Source organism: Cervus elaphus, chromosome 4, assembly GCF_910594005.1.
Source record: "Cervus elaphus chromosome 4, mCerEla1.1, whole genome shotgun sequence".
In the NCBI taxonomy this organism is placed as follows: domain Eukaryota; kingdom Metazoa; phylum Chordata; class Mammalia; order Artiodactyla; family Cervidae; genus Cervus; species Cervus elaphus.
This window is the reverse complement of record NC_057818.1, coordinates 33,499,242-33,518,986: the sequence shown is the minus strand read 5'-3', so window position 1 is coordinate 33,518,986 and position 19,745 is coordinate 33,499,242. Positions and strand designations below refer to the sequence as shown.

The 19,745-nt window shown below is 44.3% G+C and overlaps 1 protein-coding gene across 1 annotated transcript in view; it reads left to right on the top strand.

The window, feature by feature from the left end:
- LOC122692733 (collagen alpha-1(I) chain-like) overlaps positions 1 to 19,745 on the top strand; it is a 102,673-nt gene that overhangs the window by 53,734 nt on the left and 29,194 nt on the right. The window contains exon 5 of the mRNA XM_043900571.1: positions 11,838 to 11,965. Within this exon, the coding sequence (XP_043756506.1) occupies positions 11,838 to 11,965 (128 nt within the window). The remainder of the gene's footprint in view (positions 1 to 11,837; positions 11,966 to 19,745) is intronic.

Sequence of the window (19,745 nt, the reverse complement as noted above, 5' to 3'; positions counted from 1 at the left end):
CCCAGGTGGCGATAGTGATAAAAAACTAGCCTGCCAATGCTCGAGACACAAGAGATATAGGGTTGATCCCTGGGTTGGGAAGATCCCCTGGAGGAGGGCATGGCCATCTACTCCAGTATTCTTGCTTGCAGAATCCTGTGGACAGAGGAGCCTGACAGATTACGTTCCATGGGATCACAGAGACTCAGACACAACAGAAGTGACTTAGCATGCACCCAGCACAGTGGGAGACCTCACAGAGCCTCTGATCTGAGTACAGAAAGGCCATTTGCCTGTCACTTCCACATTAATGATCTAAGCTCAGCCTGATAAGATGACCCAACTCTCCGCAACTGTGGTCAATGCCATTTTATCTTCAGTTTCAGTTTTTATCATTGAAATTGGTAAAAGTGGACTTCACTTGTCATTTGAAGAATTTTTTTTAAAAGATGAAAAGAAAGAAATGTATGATGGTGTGTGTGTGTGTGTGTGTGTGTGTGTGTATGTACTTCTGCCTGGGAGGGGAGTCCAGGGGGATCAGCCTAGAAAATGCTTCTTATGAGGATATTAGATTCTTGATATTGGCATGCCATTCTTTAAGAATCTCAAAATTGGCGCACACAGTGGAGAATATTATTCTACCAATAAAGTGCAGCAAAGTATAGCTGAAACCTTTTAATGGCCCACTTCCCCTGCTGACCCTGAATGAATCCAGCATACTTAGTGAGGTGTGATAAGCATGCAGAGTGCCCACTAGACTAGTTTGCTGGCTCGTATAACCTCTCTGTGAATTTGTGGCCAAATTCATATTTATTCCTGAAGAAAAACTACAAGTCACTACCCACAGTGGGCCTTCATTGCACCTGGGCACAGGTGGGACTTTGGTGTTAGGGACTCACTTCTTTATTTACTTTTGATCATTTGTTCAGAAGTTATTTGGGAGTGTTATTTTGTGCCTCTGTCCACCTGATTTACAGTAAAGAAAGCATTCGTGCTTCCTGCCCTTGTGGAGCTTGTAGACACTTTGAATTTGTACAGCTTATATCTTCAGAGTAAGTGTCTTAAGAAGAGATAAATAACAAAATGGCATTTTCTTTTTCTTAAGTTAATTTTATACTGCAGAAGGACAGTCCTATTTACTTTTGAGAAGCCTTGTTTTGTTTCTTTCTAAAGAAAGAATCAAATGACCTCAAGAGAGAACCCTCTCCTACTACATCGTATAGCAGTCATATTGCTATGGCCAGTGCAGTTTGCTCTTCTTCCTATGGGAAGTCTGAGACTGTGACTGTTTCTCAGTTCAGTTCAGTTCAGTTCACTCAGTCATGTCCGACTCTTTGCGACCCCATGAATCACAGCACGCCAGGCCTCCCTGTCCTGTCACCAACTCCCGGAGTCTATGTCCGTCCCATGTCCATAGAGTCTGTGATGCCATCCAACCATCTCATCCTCTGTCGTCCTCTTCTCTTCCTGCCCCCAATCCCTCCCAGCATTAGAGTGTTTTCCAGTGAGTCAACTCTTCGCATCAGGTGGCCAAAGTATCGGAGTTTCAGCTTCAACATCAGTCCTTCCAATGAACACCCAGGACTCATTTCCTTGAGGATGGACTGGTTGGATCTCCTTGCAGTCCAAGGGACTCCCAAGAGTCTTCTCCAACACCACAGTTCAAAAGCATCAATTCTTTGGCGCTCAGCTTTCTTCACCGTCCAACTCTCACATCCATACATGACTACTGGAAAAACCATAGCCTTGACTAGACGGACCTTTGTTGGCAAAGTAATGTCTCTGCTTTTTAATATGCTATCTAGGTTGGTTATAACTTTCCTTCCAAGGAGTAAGCATCTTTTAATTTCATGGCTTCTAGCACCTAGCAAAAACTCTCAGAGAGTGTGTGTGTGTGCGTGTGTGTGTAAAGACTATCTTTGTAAATATAGACATTTGCAAATAAGTGGCTTTCTTGGCTGTATGGAGGCTGCTCAGATTTGATGAAACGTGATGAAACTACTGTTTCAGGCCTTGGGTCATGGTCAGAGATCTTTGCTGTTCATCGTTTCATTTTGGGGATGGTGCTTCATCAATGTATGTTCCCTCTCTCTCTCTCACTGGATACGTCAGTAGCCTAGTAAGGTGATGTAGTAGTCCTTGATCTTTTTTTTTCAATCACCACATTATTTCCCTAAATTAGTGCCCTAATTTATGTCTGAAGAAAATAGTTGAATGTCGTGGTTGGATGAATTGCCATAGGTTCAAACTGCTTGTGTCCGAATTGTGGCTTTGTTGTTTAGCCACTTCTTGAATGAGGTGCAACTTTATTCAGCCTTTCTGTGCCTCGATTCCTGGTTATGAAATTAAATAGCACCTGATGTGTAGGATGGTTATGGGATTAAATTCTACATGATAGGAATGTACTTAGCCTAGGACCTGGCACATTGTGAACTCTCAGTAAATGTTAGAAATCATCTTAGCTGTTTGGATGAAGGTGTGTCTGTGTGCCACCCAGCTCCAGGGGGTGCAGGAGAGCTGAAAGAGTTAGCATCATATGTACGTGACTGTAACCAGACCCTCGAGTCCTCGGAGATGATTAAATGCTTCACTTGGCATCGGAAGTATTTGGGAAGTATTGATCACACTTTTTCAAACTCAGTACTTGTACAAACACATGGATTTACTGTCACTCACTACGGAAATACCTATTGGCTAACCAGTCTTGTTAATAGCCAATTGCTCACAAAATGATAGTCCATTTTACTAATCTTAACTATTTTAGAAACCAAAGTGAACAGCTCCACATAGCTTTTATCAAGCCTGAGTAATTTGGGCCAAGGGAGTATATTATTATAGTCCTTAAAAAATTATGAATTTTACCTGTCATTTGACATCAAGTAGATAAAAAAGCAACAGGTTTTCAGTGGTCTAAAATTTAAAAAATACATTTTTATGGTGGGTCTCTATTTCACCTCTGCCATTTCTGCATTTCTCCCGTAGGCCAAGCCCTTTAGAGGGTTAGCAGGCTGACCCAGGCCAGACAGAAAATGAGTGTAAGACTTGATTTCTGTCTTCTAGGATCTCAAAGCTTTCTGGGATGCAATGTTGGAAGGGGCAGACAGTCATAGTAACAAAGAACTCTACCCGTGGGAGAAATCAAAACGTAATAGGGTATACTGAGGGAATCTGGATGCCCAAGTCCACAACAGGGAGCAGGGAAAGTTCCACCACAGTTATACCAGCAATGAATGGGAGGGGAATTCAGCTGAGGAACAGTATGTGCCCGGAGGAATGGAGGTGCATAGCCTGCCAGGAACAGCAGGCCTTACCTGGGCAGGAGGTGAAGCTGGGACAGGCCAGGCGGAATCGCGTTCAGCTGTGTTGAGCAGTGTGGATGTGTCTTCACCTGGTAGGGAACCATTAACAGTTTAAATATTCTCAAAATCATTATGTAAAGACCGCTGTTCAGGCTTCCCTAGTGGTTCAGTGATTAAGAATCCACCTGCCAATGCTGGGGCCACGGGTTCGATCCCCAGTCCTGGAAGATCCCCATGCTTTAAGGCAAGTAAACTTGTGCACCACAACTACTGAGGCCACGCTTAGAGCCTGGGAACCACAGTGACTGAAGCCCACCCATCCTAGAGCCTGCGCTGCCCAGCAAGAAAAGCTACCACGAGAAGCCTGTGAACCACAGCTAGAGAGCAGCCCCCACTTGCCACAACTAGAGAAAGCCCTTCAAGCCGCCAGGAAGACCCAGTGCAACCAAAAATAAAATATTAAGATTGCTGTCCAAGGAGGTTTCTATTTTGTCATGTGAATTACTGTCAAATGTTGAGATATTTGTTCATTCACGACACGTAGACAAGCTAAATAAACTTCAGAAGAAGGAGTGAATACTGGTCTGGAACAGATGTGATCACGTGTGCCCTGCTTGTTTTGTTTACCCCAGCAATTCTTTCTACAACTTTTCCAGTTGATCTGATGGACATCCCCAAAATTCTCCTGAAGCTGGATTATATTTATTTTTATTTGCTTTCCATCTCCTCTTTACCATGGCCCCTCAAAACTTAAAAAGTAAAATTGCTGCTATTTTAGGGCAAAAAATACATATATACTCTCTTGGAGAAAAGCTTTTCATTTTCTTCCTAAGTATTCCCAGGTTCTATAACAATAGACTCATGTGTGTATATGAGTTTTATAGTGGATGTGTTTAGTTTTTCCTCTTTTTCTGACATTGCACTCCTTTTTTATTCATTAGAGAAATCATCATGGCAAAATGGGAAGGCAGATCCTTGTGAGCACGGGAAACCTAGATTTGAATTCTTATTCTACTGCTCACTAGCTTTGTTATCTTGGGCAAGTTATTTAACTTCTCTGAGGTTTGATTCCTTTCTCTTTTAGGAGGTAGGAGCAGAATAAAACAAACCCTGCCCAGTGCTGTTGGGAAGATTAATTAAAATAAAAATGCATGTAGAGGCATGTAGTGGGTATATATATATATATTGGGGCTATGTAGTGGGTACACGTAAAACTGGAGCATCCTGTATTGCAGTTGTTAATATGGGAAAGGGTAGAAAGAGAAACTCCATCATTTGGGCAAGAAATAGGGATAAAATGTAGAGTAGCAGGAGGTTTGCTCATATGCTAGGAGACTGTTTGTTTATTCATTTCCCAAAGATATTACAAAGGCTGTGAATATTTATTTAGTTCTGCTCCCAATAGCCCTTCTAATAGGGAATTATTTGGGTACAACGAAAGACATTTGTAAATGCGGCTGATAAGACTGACACTGGACAAGGAGTGTTTTGTTGGACACAAGAATTCTATTGTCCCTGGCTTCAGTTGTCAAGTGCCCGGGGAACCCAGAATTTATGGTGACAGCACAATGGGCCTTTCAGGGCCCAGCGAAAGAGCTGTGAGATCCCGCTCCCTGGCTTTTCAGGACTTCTAATCTTTTTATCGGGCCCGGACAATGCCGGATTCAGCCGCTGCCTGCGCCTCCTGACTTTCCATTGGCCGTCAGGTATTGTGCGGTAATTACCATGTTGACAATGGGCCCTCTCTACGCCAGTCCATCGATGCTTCGGAAAACGGTGAAGGTTGTCACTTTGTATTAGGTGCCTCTAAAGGCATGGCTTACTTAGAAAAACTACCAAAGAGAAATCAAGATAATCGTGTTAAGAGTTTGATTTAAAGGGCCACTGTGTCAAATCCATTTGGAGCCCAGGAACTCTTTATGGATGTTTCCTTGTAATTACAGCCAGACGGTGGGCATCATCCTGCTCAAGCAGCAAGTAGCTGGCCATGGAGAGTTTGCAGGGAGCCCTGAGCTGTGGGCAGCTGGCAGCCCTCAACATCGTATGGGAGCAGAGGTCTAAGCTGAGCCTTTGAACTCTGAGGGGTCCCTGAACTTCTCTGAGAACTCAGTTTCCTCATCTGAAAAGGAATGGGGTGGAAAATGCTTATGGATGAATATTAATTATGTATTCCATGAGTATGTATTAATATATGCAAATATAGTCCCATACAAATGTGAGAGTTGGAACATAAAGAAGGCTGAGTGCCGAAGAATTGATGTGTTTGAATTATGGTGCTGGAGAAGACTCTTTAGAAGACTCCTTGGACAGCAAGGAGATCTAACCAGTCAATCCTAAAGGAAATCAACCCTGAATATTCACTGGAAGGACTGATGCTTAAGCCAAAGCTCCAAGACATTGGCCACCTGATTCGAAGAACAGACACAGTGGGGGAAAACCCTGATGCTGGCAAAGTTTGAGGGCAGGAGGAGAAGGGGGCAACAGAGCATGAGACGGTTGAGTGGCATCACCGACTCAATGACCATAAGTTTGGGCATACTCCTGGAGATAGTGAAGGACAGGGAAGCCTGGTGTGCTCCAGTCCATGGGGCTGCAAAGAACCAGACATGATTTAGCAACTGAACAACAACAACAACAAATATATGGAAACTTCCACCTACCATAGAGCTCTGGAAATAGCAAATATACAATGAAAGGTAAAGCGATTTAATCATACACAATTGAAAATGTTTTTGTAATTGCAGCTACTAATTATTGAATGTCTATTCTAAGTGAGGTATTTATTCTCACTATTCTTTACAATAATCAATAATCCCACAAAAGTTATTGATATCCCCATTTTATAATGAAGAAACTGAGGCTCAAAGAGTTCTTGCCAAAGTCAAATTAGCTTGGAAGAGGCAAAGCCTGGATTTTAAGTCCTGTCCCCTCACATTTAATAACTTGCTTCTTCCCTTATTTTTTTTTTTTTAATCATCATCTGCAAACCTGTCTATCTTAGAAAATATGCTTCATCATGTGGCTTTGGAACTTGGGTGATAACAGGAAAGAAAAACACCCAATGCTGAGTATTGTTTTGGTTTATTTATCCCTTCCACAATGTCAGGAACATGTGACCCCCGTACAAGGAAGTAGCCCCCATGTGCAGACACCCAGCCTCAGCTTCCTCTGCCCCTTCTCCTGCCTGAAGAGCAAGAACACACAGCAGCATCAGCAGCACAGCTTTTGGTATTCCTAGACCAGCAGGAAAGGATATGGTCTTTGCTTGAATTCTTTGCCCTATAAAAGTTTCAAAAAGCTGATATTTTATTTGTTCAATGATAATATATTTAATCATAGTTCATATTACTCAGTTCCATACCAAAATATCTCAGATTCCCTGCTCTGTTGTTATACCAAAAAGTAAAAATGAGCGACCACCTTTCAGAGGAACAGGCATGATTTACCCTGGCAAGTAGGTCTTGTCATGGACTCTTAAAGTTGGCGGGAAAGGAGTGGATTTTTTTTTTTTTTTTTTAGCGATTTGATCTGCTGCTTCATTGCCCTATATGTTTGGGTGTTTACCACTCAGCCTCAGTTTTTTCACCTGTAAAATGGAGCTGTCACTCTCTCCTTGGGCAACCCCCCCACTCAGTGGCAGTTCTTCCTTTTCTACCCATCCCTGCTGTGGCATACCTACACACACAGTGAGTGACTTGAGGATCCTGAAGCAGGCGCTGATGGAGTGCGTGGGGTGGAGACTGTTTTCATCTAACTCACATAGACTTTCAGCCCTTACCGTCCCCCCTCCAGCACTATATGTTGTTGCTGGTGTTGGCGATGTGCTGTTGACAATGATCCAGGCACACACCTGGCCTGGCTGAGCCCACATTCTAGAAGAAGACCCACACGTGGAGAGCTAGGAGCCGGGGCATTTGATCTGGAGCAGAAACCCTAAGAGAGGGATGGCGGTTTGACTCGGGGGTCAGAGGGGAGGATGTGGCCCTGTGTGTACCAAGACTTCCATTTGGTCAGAGTGCAGCGAAAGAAATCTGCCACCGTCACTGAGTTTCCTCCTCGATTTTGCTACCCTTGCCAAGTATGTTCTCCATCCCACTTTACACCCTTGGCTTGTGGATTTCTTTTTCCTGTTTCTCCATCTCTCTGAACTAGTGCACGGCGTGGAGAGTCTGATTCTAAGAGGCTCAGTAGTGTGGGTGGCCAAGCACAGCAATGGGGAGGGGCTGGTAGACGGCAGGGCAGTAGGTGAAGAGGGCCCGTGATGGCACGCAGGGCTTGGGGACACTAAAGGACGGTGCCCTGAGAGTAGGTAGGAGTGGGTGCTGCAGCGCTGGGTTGTATGTCCCTGTCACAAGAGGGAACACATGATCCCAGGTCTTGGGCAGTCATTAGCTGTGGGGGGCAGGCAGGGAGATGAACATTCCAACCCGGAACACCAATACTGCAGAAAGAGAGCATCTGTGGTACACTGCCCAGCTCTCTCAGACCCACTGAACTCTTTTTTTCCCCCCATCAACTCTGTGAAAAAGGACAAAAACAACTTAGATCTTTTTCTGTTCATTTTTTTTTCTAAGAAACATGGTGTAATTATATACCAACGTTCTCCATAGAACCTAAAGCCCCTCTTTCTCAAAAGTTTGCAGTAATCAGAATTCATACAAAATTTACACATTTATTTTTACTTTCCTTCCAAAGCTCTTAATAATCAGTGCAGGCTTTTGGTAAGAGGGGTTTTATAAGAGATATTTTACAGGGAAGAGCCCCTGGAGAAGAAAATGGCAACCCACTCCAGTATTCTTGCCTGCAAAATCTCATGGACAGAGGAGCCTGGTGGGCTACAGTCCATGGGGTCATAGAGTCAGACACAACTGAGTAACTAACACTAACTAAAGAATGCAAGACAAAGTGGGAGTTCAATCCGTTTTTATAGATTTGACAACTAGAGTTTTAAAAATGCACTGGCTACAGACATAGACGTGTCATGAACTGATTGGAGACAGCAGAAGAAAAACAGAGGAAACACAGGCTCTGAAGTCAGTGCTGCTGGATTTTGATCCCATTGTGGGTGTTATGGGCTAAATGCCCTGGGCAAAAGTTTGATCGTTTTAGGGGCTGGGGGGAGATACCCCGATGGGTTCATGCTACCCAGAGTGGATATACACATTTAAAGAGACTACATTGGTAAGGACCACAACAAAGGCCTGTTCCATCCCTGTTCATGGTGTTCTATTTAGCCATTTCTGGGTAACATACCATCCCCAAATTCAGTGTCTTATAACAACTGTCTATCCTTACCTCTTGCAACTGAGTGAACTCTTCTGGGCAATTGTTGCTTGGGGTCTCATGGTATAAAGTCAGATGGCTGGAGTCACGTGAAGGTCCAAGTGGGTTGGATGTCTAAGATGGCATCTTCACTCACCACCTGACTCTTCAGCTTGGATGCCCACAGCAGCTGGGGATGGCTGGCCATCTCTCTCGCTATCCATGCAGCTTCTCCACATGACTAGTTGGAGCTTCCTCTCAGCATGGGGATCTAGAGCATTCAGACTCCAGACATGGCAGCTGACTCCTCCCAGAGCAACCTTTCTAAGAACACAAGACCGGTTACCAGGTTTTTAGGACTCAGCTTCTGAAATCATATATTAATAGTATCTCTTTTGCTGTGTTTCATTGGCTCAGTTCAGTTTAGTCATGTCCGACTCTTTGTAACCTCATGGACTGCAGCACACCAGGCCTCTCGGCCATCACCAACTCCCGGAGTTTACTCAAACTCATGTCCATTGAGTCAGTGATGCCATCTGACCATCTCATCCTCTGTCCAACCCCTTCTCCTGCCTTCAATCTTTCCCAGCATCAAGGTCTTTTCTTTCTTTCTTTTTTTTTTTTTACAGCTGGATTTTTTTTTTTCATTTATTTTTATTAGTTGGAGGCTAATTACTTTACAATATTGTAGTGGGTTTTGTCATACATTGACATGAATCAGCCATGGATTTACACGTATTCCCCATCCCGATCCCCCCTCCCACCTCCCTCTCCACCCGATTCCTCTGGGTCTTCCCAGTGCACCAGGCCCGGGCACTTGTCTCATGCATCCAGCCTGGGCTGGTGATCTGTTTCACCCTAGATAATATACATGTTTCGATGATGTCCTCTCGAAACATCCCACCCTCGCCTTCTCCCACAGAGTCCAAAAGTCTGTTCTGTACATCTTGAGTCAGTTCTTCCCATCAGCTTCAGCATCATCCCTCCAGTGAATATTCAGGACTAATTTCCTTTAGGATGGACTAGTTGGATCTCCTTGCAGTCCAAGGGACTCTCAAGAATCTTCTCCAACACCACAGTTCAAAAGCATCAATTCTATGGTACTCAGCTTTCTTTATAGTCCAACTCTCACATCCATTCATGACTACTGGAAAAACCATAGCTTTGGCTAGATGGACCTTTGTTGGCAAAGTAATATCTCTGCTTTTTAATATGCTATCTAGGTTGGTCATAACTTTTCTTCCAAGGAGCAAGTGTCTTAATTTCATGGCTGCAGTCACCATCTGCAGTGATTTTGGAGACCAAAAAAAAAAAAAAAAGTCTGTCACTGTTTCCCCATCCATTTGCCATGAAGTGATGGGACCAGATGCCATGATCTTAGTTTTCTGAATGTTGAGTTTTAAGCCAACTTTTTCACTCTCCTCTTTCACTTTCATTAAGAGACTCTTTAGTTCTTCTTCGCTTTCTGCCATAAGTGTGGTGTCATCTGCATATCTGAGGTTATTGATATTTCATTGGTTACCCCAGGGCAATTCAGAGTCACATGGAAGGGGACCACAGAAGGGTATGGTTCTCTGGGCGTGTGATTGATCTAGGGAGGGCTGTTGGAGAGTGGCTATGACATGGTTGCGAGTTGGGTCCTTCCTCTGGGGTTATGAACAGGTCCTTCCCCTGTGGCTTTTTCTCCATGACTCCATATACATCTGGGAATAACCCCAGCCCTGCTCCATCCTTGACATCCTGGAGATAGCACACATGGCAGGAGCCAAAGGAGATGCTGGTTCTATCCCTGGGTTACAAACATCCCCTGGAGGAGGGCACGGCAACCCACTCTAGTATTCTTGCCTGGATAAGCCCATGAACAGAAGAACCTGGCGGGCTACAGTCCATGGGGTTGCAGAGTCTGATGGACTGAGCACGCATGCACAGGACAGTTTTACTGTTCTTGTTACAGTCACCAAATTAAGGTGCCGTGAACAGATTTCAGTAGATGTACAGCCCATCCTCAGCCCTGTGCAGATGGGTTTTCCCATGTTGCTGTTGTCCCTGTTGTTTTGGAGAATGCATTGTATGTGAAGAGTTGATAGGTGGAGCCAAGATGAAACAAGGAAAATTGGGTCTGGGAAAATGAAGGATAGTAAAGTCAAAGTGGGTGTCCCTGATGGCTCAGATGGTAAAGAAACCATCTGCAATGCAGGAGACCCCAGATTCGATCCCTGGGTTGGGAAGATCCCCTGGAGGAGGGCATGGAAACCCACTCCAGTATTCTTGCCTGGAGAATCCCCATGGAAAGAGGAGCCTGGCGGTCTGCATTTTATGGGGTTGCAAAAAAGTCAGACACAACTGTGGGATGAACCTAAAGTCAAAGTAAGAAGCTGTTTAAGCCCTTAGTGCAGCCCAAGTTGATCCTCGAAAGTAGATGTTCTAGAGAGGAAGGACATTCAAGAACTCCTTTCTGCTGTCGTGTTCGGGAAGTTATGCCAGCGGCACCTTCCTTGGTTCAGTGCCTTGGTTTTTTGAAGACGGCAGCTGTTCAGACACTCCATATTCCTCTCTTCATTCATTCAGCAAATATACATTGAACAGCTGCTCTGGGCTAGGAAAAGTGGTAGACACTTCGGGAGATATGAAGATGAATCAGCCCAGCATCCAGGCAGAACACAGCCCCCACACACAGAAGCTCCAGAATGTGATGTGGAGCAGGAGGGGGAACGCAGAGGAATGTAGTCCTGAGAAAGAATTGCAGCTCTGTCAGCCCAGTGCCCTGCTCTGCCCGCGTGGGGATGACATCTCCTATCACGACCGCCACCGCTCTCACTCTTTGCCCTTGAGTCTGTCACTCCACCAGGATTTGACAGCACCAGGATGGTGCTTCTCTCTTTAGAAGGGAGGAAACTGGCTTTGGAAGCCAGTAAAATGTGGATTCTCTCAGCAACTGACTCTACGATTTCCTATCTCCCCCACAGGTTTGTTGTTAGTGCTAGAGCAAATACGTGTAAAGTATGTAGCATGGTACGAGACGTTGGATATATGACTGCTTTTATCTTTGTTATCAAAGAACTGAATGCATAATGTTCACAGGAACCATCCTGTGGTACCTCTAAATTCATGACAAGTTTTTCCTGCTTTGCACACCATTGTGATCATTTATTTACATCTCTCACGTTATACATGGGCCCTTATTGTCAAAGAGAAAAGTGTGTCCTATGCAACTGTGTACCCCCAGTGTCTAGGAGTGTATCATTCTATTGATTTATGTCACCTCCAGGTTACTAATGATCCTTTCACTTTTTGCAGAAATTGCTGTATATTCGGCTCAGAGGTCTCCTGAGGATCCTTCTCGTTGCCATTTGTTGAATGACCAATCAGATGGGTGGAGTTTTGTGTTACAGAAACTGGCAGCAAGTATCCAATGGGTGAAGAAGGTAAGATGGACCAGCATTACTGAGTGTATCAAATGTTCCTATATTTGTGGGGATGGAAATGATGGTTTCCAGGCCCATCCCACAAATGTGCCTACACTCACAGATCCCAAGTAGAATTTGACAGGCCAGTAATCCTGGACTTTGAGGAATGTGATTATTCCTGTTATTATTGGGTTACTTTTATGGAGCACCTATTATGTGCCTGTACAAAGATGATAGATTTTGTTTTGGGTCTTTTTTTTCCCCCTTTTTGGACCATAGAAGGTTCATAGGAGATAGAAGGAACTAAAAGGGTTATATAATTCCATGGCAGAAACTTGGCTGGAGAGACTAACATGACTCCCATGTTGTTCTTTATCCCCTTTTCTTCTTTTGAAAAGAATTCTTTAAATGTGTGCAAGGTGGCTTACATCCCACAAGGTAAAGAGGTTGCTAGGAGGCTGAATCTTTTAGATCTCAAAAGACAGAGCTCTGGATCCTAAGCTGGGAGACTGACATCAGCTCCAAACCTGGCTCTGTCGTTCACTGTCTGTGTGCCCCTAGGTTAACAAACTCTTCTCTGGGCCACAAAGGTGGTTGGGTCGAGTAACTAATGGTCCATAAGTTTTAGGATTCTATGGATGCATTTACCTCCTGTATCAGCTCACTAGTAACTGAAGCTATTTTTATAGGATGTTGAAATATTCAGATAAAACATTAAGAATCAATCCTAGCAGCATGACTTCCCACACGGTACCGTCTTAGACTCACTCTTGCGTGTGTCAGTGGCTCATCTCGCCGTGAGTGTCCACCAAGTGACTTAGATTCAGAGGCCAAATGCAAGTCATGATCTTTCCCCCAAACCTTTACCTTGTCCTGCGTGCCACATCTCAGTGTCAGCATCAAAATTCACTGAATATGAAGTATGAGGGCATCCTGTATACCTCGTAGCCTCTTATCTCCAAGAGTAATTGATTCCCGTTGGGTTACTCTCTGATTATCTCTGAAACACTTTATTCTCTCTACCCACACTGCCACCATCATATGCAAGCCAGAATCCCTTTCTCCAAGATTTTGCTGCAGTTGCCACCTAACAGATCTTTATGCCTCCAGGGTTACTTTTCCCTCTGTTAACTCCAGCATGATCCATCTTTCATACATATCCTGAACAGTGTCCCTAAATCCAGATATTATGTTACTTTGCTACTAATCCTTTCACTCTGAGGCATCTGAATTTCTTCTCAAGCTTTCAGGACCCTCTAGTAATGGGCCCACTCTTCTGCTGTTTAGACCCCCACTCAGCTGTTGTCTCTGCACACACAGCCTTCACTGTACTCATCCACTCTAGATCTACTATAAGGCACAACCTTTATTTCACAGAGCCCAGTGATCTCTCTTTCCTCACAAGCTACCTTTTACTCATTTTACACCTGTGCTTGGACCTCACTACCTCTAAGGATTTCTTTCTGATTGGTGAAGACTGAGCTATGGGTGTCCCCTTGGCTTTAGTCATCAAGATTATACCATTTACTGTGATTCCCACATGGGTTGTAATTGTCTGTTTAGGTGTCTGTCTTCCTAACTAGACCTGGAGGTTCTTGAGGATTGGCTTTATTTTGGGACCACCGGGTTCCTGGTTGTAAGCACTATTCTGGCCCCAAGTAGATTCTCAATAAATATTCACTAAACATATGAATAGAGACTTTAAGATAAGAAAGGGGACCTGATAATACCACAGAGAGAAAAGTCACAACACTGGCAGCTAACAGGTATTGAGTGTTTATGCTATGTCAGGAACATATGGTCTTGAAAGGTATCACTTCCCTTAATCTTTGCAAAAACCTACTGTGATAGGCACTATTAATATCTAACATTTTATAAATGAGAAAACTGAGTTTTAGAAAAGATAAGTAACTTGCCTATGGCCATATTGCCATACTTTTATCTTTGGAAGTTTGACTTTAGCCAAAGCTTGTATCTTTGAGCACTCCTCTCTTTTGTTTTCTCCCTGAGTGAATCTGGTCCATTACGGACAAAAGACATGTCCTCTATGGCAGGCTGAAGACTTTTTCTGCAGCCTACACAAGCTATTTTTAGTTAAATGGTCAGCCCCTGTAACTGGGACATGTATATCTTTGGTGATTTTCCAGATGTTTTTCACTCATGTTTTAATGTGGGTTTGTTTGGGGACAAAATTTCAATTTGGGGAGCCCTCCCCCATCTTCTTCTCTCATGTTCTGGTCGACATTTGTCATGGGAACAAACCACTGAATGAAAACACTCTTAGTGGAAGCAGGGCCATACTTCCCTGCAAATATACCAATATGATTTGGAAATTATGTGGCTGGCTCCTCTCACATTAGCATATTTTGCTCTGAAGCCTGGCTCAGCAGAGGAAACGCATCCCTCCTGTGGAAATGCCTGTGAATGACGATCATCTCATTTCTGTCAAGCCAAATAGGTCTCTTCATTTCAGCGGTCCTTCGAATTTTTCAATAGGCCATGCAGCTGACATTTCCTATTTTTCTCGATAATACAACTAGAATGAGGTATCAGTGAAACAGAGTCAGAAGTTAAATAGAAAGTACTTCAATTTAATTTCTCTTCTAGGAAATTGTTTAGGTTTTTTTTTTCTTCCACTTTGAAATTAACAACAGCCTGTTTCAAAGAGTTCTGTATCACTTTTATTCCAAGGAGAGGAAGGTAAACTATTCTGATGTTTGCAGCACCCTTAAAAAAACACAGCATGGTACAGATGGAGCAGTCCTTAATAGTCCTTTGATCTTTCAGAATAATCTTCTTGTTTTAGACAGAGGATTTTTTTTTTTTTTTTTTTTTTTGCCTAGAGAGAGGAAAGGATTTATTCATGATCATAGTACAAGGTTTTGGAAGAACAAAATGAAACTAACATACAACTTTGGCTCAAGACTCAGATTCTTGATCCTCAATCCGTTCATGATGCCAGCATTTCTTAAACAGGTGCCTATGATCTGCTGGGATGCAAGCAGGGATAAAGTAGCTTTCACTTTCTTCAAGGAGCTTACAGTCAAGGAGCTCTATATAAAGTACCCAGAATCCTAATAGGAAGGGAAAAGAGGGATATGGGGGTTGTGTAGAGAGAGAGAAACACGTTTTACAAATGGTGATGAAGTGGTTTGAACTTACAGGATCAGCTCTCCAGCTGACTTCTAGGGAAATCCACTTGAACTTCTGTTCTTGGTACCTCTGACTGACTTAGGCATCTTCCCAGAGCAGGGGAGGGGTGACCTAAGAAGCTACAGGACAGAGCTTCCCGGCCGTGCTACCTCACTGAGCTTTTAGTAGGGCAGTGGGGCACAGATCGAATGTCTTAAAGTGAAAAATATTTGCTCTTAGACTCAGGAAAAGTGTACACACATTGAGACCCTCCTGACTGATTACTCAGCAGGGGCTGTTCCTCACAGGTCACTGATTACATTTCATTTGCATAAAAATCAATCCTAAAAAGCTGCTTGCAGGGGTGGGGTGGGGGGCAGGCAACTCACCTGTGCTGGAACATCCCCCAGGCTCTGCACTGTCCCTGACAGTTTGAAATGTTGGCAGCCTGCCTCCTAACCCCCTCTGCCTGCTGGGTCTGTCTGTGAAGGCATTTCCTATTTTGGGATGTAGGCCACTGTGGAGAAAGAGGCCAAGTTTCTGTCTGTAGCTGGTGCCATGAGAATCATAAACAGACAGTCAGTTCACTTGCTGACTCCTTTGCAGATCTTCATCGTGTACCGCGTGACTGTCACTAACGTGATCAACAAAGAGTTAGGAAGCTCCCATGTGCCAGGCAGTGGAAATGTCCTACATTTGCCAGAATCAGTACTGAAAGGACAAACTTCAATGAAAGTTGTGGTTCTCTGATCTTGCTTTATTTGAGGACTGGTGAACACAATGCAGAGACCCTCCTGATCAGAAAAGTGAGAGCTGATTTAATGAGATGCCCGTGTGCAGACACTGGGCTACCTGATTTACCTTCATTGTCTTGTGTGACATCACCAATGCTTTGGTATGTGCCGTCGTCCTGCTTCATTTATGATGAGGATGCTGAGGTTCAGAGAGGTTATTGAACTTGTCGAGGGCCATACAGTGAACTCTGTGTAGAGTCGGGGCCTCCACGCCCCAGTGCAGTACCATAGTGCCCCCAGCGTGTCTCTTCTGATTCTCTGGTATCGTGCTTTCCCATCTTAACCAAGTTGAAGGGTGGGGTTATATTACAGTTCTTTTGGTGGTCGTGTCCTAAATCTCCATGTGGGCCAAGTGCTTGCGGCTAATGCAGCAGTGTGCTGAGTGAGAGATAACCCGTGGGGAGAGGAAAAAAGAATCCTGAATGTGTTCATTCATAAATCATCTCTTGGAAAGCATTCCCATTTTAGGCTGTGGACTAGGTGCAGCTACAACCAATGAACCCGATGCATGTGTATCTACGCAACAGTTGTCTCAAAATCATGTCTTTAAAGAGCACCCCTCCTTCTGATGGAGCCAGGCCAGCAGACGATAGCCATGGTGTAGAGTTTTTTGGAGGTAGCTCCATGGGTTCGTAGGAGCACAGAGGGACTGACTCTGATAGAGGAAATCAGGAATGGCTTCAGGGAAGAGGTGACTTGTGGGTTGAGATATGAAGCATAAGTCAGAATTTACCAGGAGACAATCACGAAGGATTTTTTAAACAAAGAGCAGTGCAGAAGTTCTTGAGCCAAAATTTTCATGACTAGGTGGTTTATTTGTATATATAGTGAAAGTGGAAGTCGCTCAGTCATGTCCAATTCTTTGCAACCCCATGAGCTATACAGTCCATGGAATTCTCCAGGCCAAAATACTGGAGTGGGTAGCCTATCCCTTCTCCAGCAGATGTCCCGACCCAGGAATCAAACCCAGCGGTCTCCTGCATTGCAGGTGGATTCTTTACCAACCGAGCCATCAGGGAAGCCCAATTGTGTGTATATATACATGCCTATATATATATGTATATATATATACACACACACTCAAAGATAACATATATACAAATATATATATATATATATATATATATATATATATATAATAGACAAGACAGTTACAAGGTCTACAGAAAATTAAGTATCCTTCAATCCTATCTTCTAGTCCCTTCCTCCTTTTGTGGAGGCGACTACTAGTTTCAGTTTTCTATGTGGCCATTCAGAGAGTTTCCAAGTAGTCATGAAGCTAAAACCACACACACCCATGTACTTGTTTCCTGCTCACTTGTATACACTGGCAGCACCCAGCTGTAAACACTAGTATATACACTGTTCTGCACTTTATATTTTAATTTAAAAAAAAGAGGACTTTAAATATTCCTCCTTGTTTTTGCTGCTTGTTCTCTGATTTTAAACTTTCTTTAAGTTTTAAAACATTTCAAACCTACAGAAAAGCTGCGAAAATATTGATAGTATAATTAATTCCTATAAACCTTTCATCTAGAGTCATTGATTTTTAAAAAAATCACATTACTCACGTTCCATGCAACAACTGTATGCGTTTAATGCCTGACCGAGATACAGCTTGGACATCAGTTACCCAGACACCTAGGTGAGCTTCCATTCTCCCCCCAGCCCTTATTTAGTAAGATGACCAAGATGTACTTGAAACCAAGAACATGTTCCTGTCTGTGTCATTTTCCTTGAGATTCCAGAAACAGCAAATGCACCCTCAGGATGGAGACAGCAGGAAGGGCCCTTCTTTTGGCCATAGACTGCCCATCTGATGCTCATCTTTGGGAAGGGATCCGTTCCCATCTCATCAAGCACTGGAGTCTCGGCCAGGTGATCACACTCTTTACGCACTTGCCTTCTGGACCCAGGGGTCCAGGGTGGGGGGAGCAGACAGTCCCGTTGAAATCTAATCACTTCATTTCCGACAACCAGTCATTTAGATAGTGAGACTTTTCTTTTTTGCTTGTTGGAGTCAACACGGCATCTGAAAGGCTGGTGTAGGATTCCCTCCTTTCAAAGATCAAAGCGCTTGAGCTGCCCAGGTTTCTCTGCGCATTTCCTCTGTGCATCACATGGCAAGAGACAGTTTGTACTCCATGTGAGAGGGACTTTGAATACTGTGACAGACGGTAAGCAATCCAAGAAGACAGAGTGATATATGGTTTTGCAGTCAAGTGCTCTGAGCCCAGGGGGATTGTTTTCAGGTATTCATTCATTCACTCATCAAATAATTCTTGAAAGACACTGTGACATTCTTTCATGCTTTGTGCCAAGACCTAGGCATGCTCTGTGCAGGCTGGGTGCTCAGTGTCTATGGGGTGATAGATGAATCTGGCCTGAAGAAAACAGGTGAACCTGAGGGGGTGGGGTGAACCCTCCAGGGAATGACTTCCTGGCCATTCGGTAACTGATTCATTCATACATGAGGCACATTTACTGGCTGTTTGTTCTTGCTCAGTCGCTCAGCCATGTCCGACTCTTTTGTGACCCCATGGACTATAGTCCACCAGGCTCCTCTGTCCATGGGATTTTCCAGGCAAGAATACTGCAGTGGGTAGCCATTTCCTCCTCCAGGAGATCTTCCTGACCCAGGGATTGAACCTGCATCTCCTGCATTGGCAGGTGGATTCTTTACCACTGAGCCATCTGGGAAGCCCTGTGCTAAATCCATATATGCATCTGTGACTCACAGCACTTCCTGTTCTCATGGAATCATGTGCCAGTGATGGGGCTCCCCTGACCACCTTCTAAGTCTACCTGTTTCCTTCAGTTGAGTCCATTAGGAAGGTTCAGCTGCTCCCAGAATGTTTCAGGACAAAAATCAGGACACTGCCCGACAGCCCTCCCAGCTCCACGGGCTTTCTAAGCCAGAGACTCGTCGTTTCCTCTGGAGGCTACTAACCCAAATTACCCTGTGCCCTGTGGGGGACTCAGAGCTCAAGGCAGTTTGAGAGAGCAGAGAAGGAAGGGTAACAGGACAAAATCTGCCACCAACTAATTGTGTCTGCTGAGGATCTAGAAGGCTGCAACCGGACACCTGGCAGACACCTCCATGTGGGAGCTTCAGAAAAACCGTGGAGGGGCCAGTGAGCTCATCTTCTCAGGAGGCTCTGAATTTTAGACTCTAAGCACCGTTGGAAATGATGTTAGGTTGCCATAACAACCATTTGTGTTGAAAGAAAACGGATGTTTAAAAGTTTGGCCACACACTTGCAAGGACTCGTGAGAAGGAACCTCTCTAAAGGAATGTCTAGCAAGTTTCCTTAAGGATCACATTTCTGTCCATACCAGATGCTGTTTTGGACCTCTCAACACTCCCAATCTCTCTTCAGAATTTCCACTTGAGAAATGGATTCAGGAGAATTGTTATTCATTGCCCCTCAACCATTTACGTCATGCTTTGGGCAAAGAAAAGGCCTTGGATGCTTGCATGGCTGCACTCCTGTCCAGGGCTTGTGCTGGACCCCACAGGGGCAGGGAGCAGCCTGTGCTCACACAAGAAGGGCCAGGGTACCTGTGACTGGGTTCACGGGAGCACACCCGGCTCCCTGATCTCGCCCCCAGTCCTTTTCTGCCGAGCTTCAGTCTAAATTGTATTGAGTTCCTTTCAGTGAAAAGCCCCAAGCTTCAGAAGTTTGTGACCCTTAGCAGGATAAATCACAGGGTCCTCTGCCTGGCTCCTAAGACTGACTTGCTCCAGCCCCCACCCCCTCCCATCTCCTGAAGCCTCATTCCCCCCTCCCAGTTAACTCTCCATCCATACTGTGTTACTGGGAGTCCCGCATACCGTGATGCTTAACACTCCATGCTCTTGGGCTGGTTCT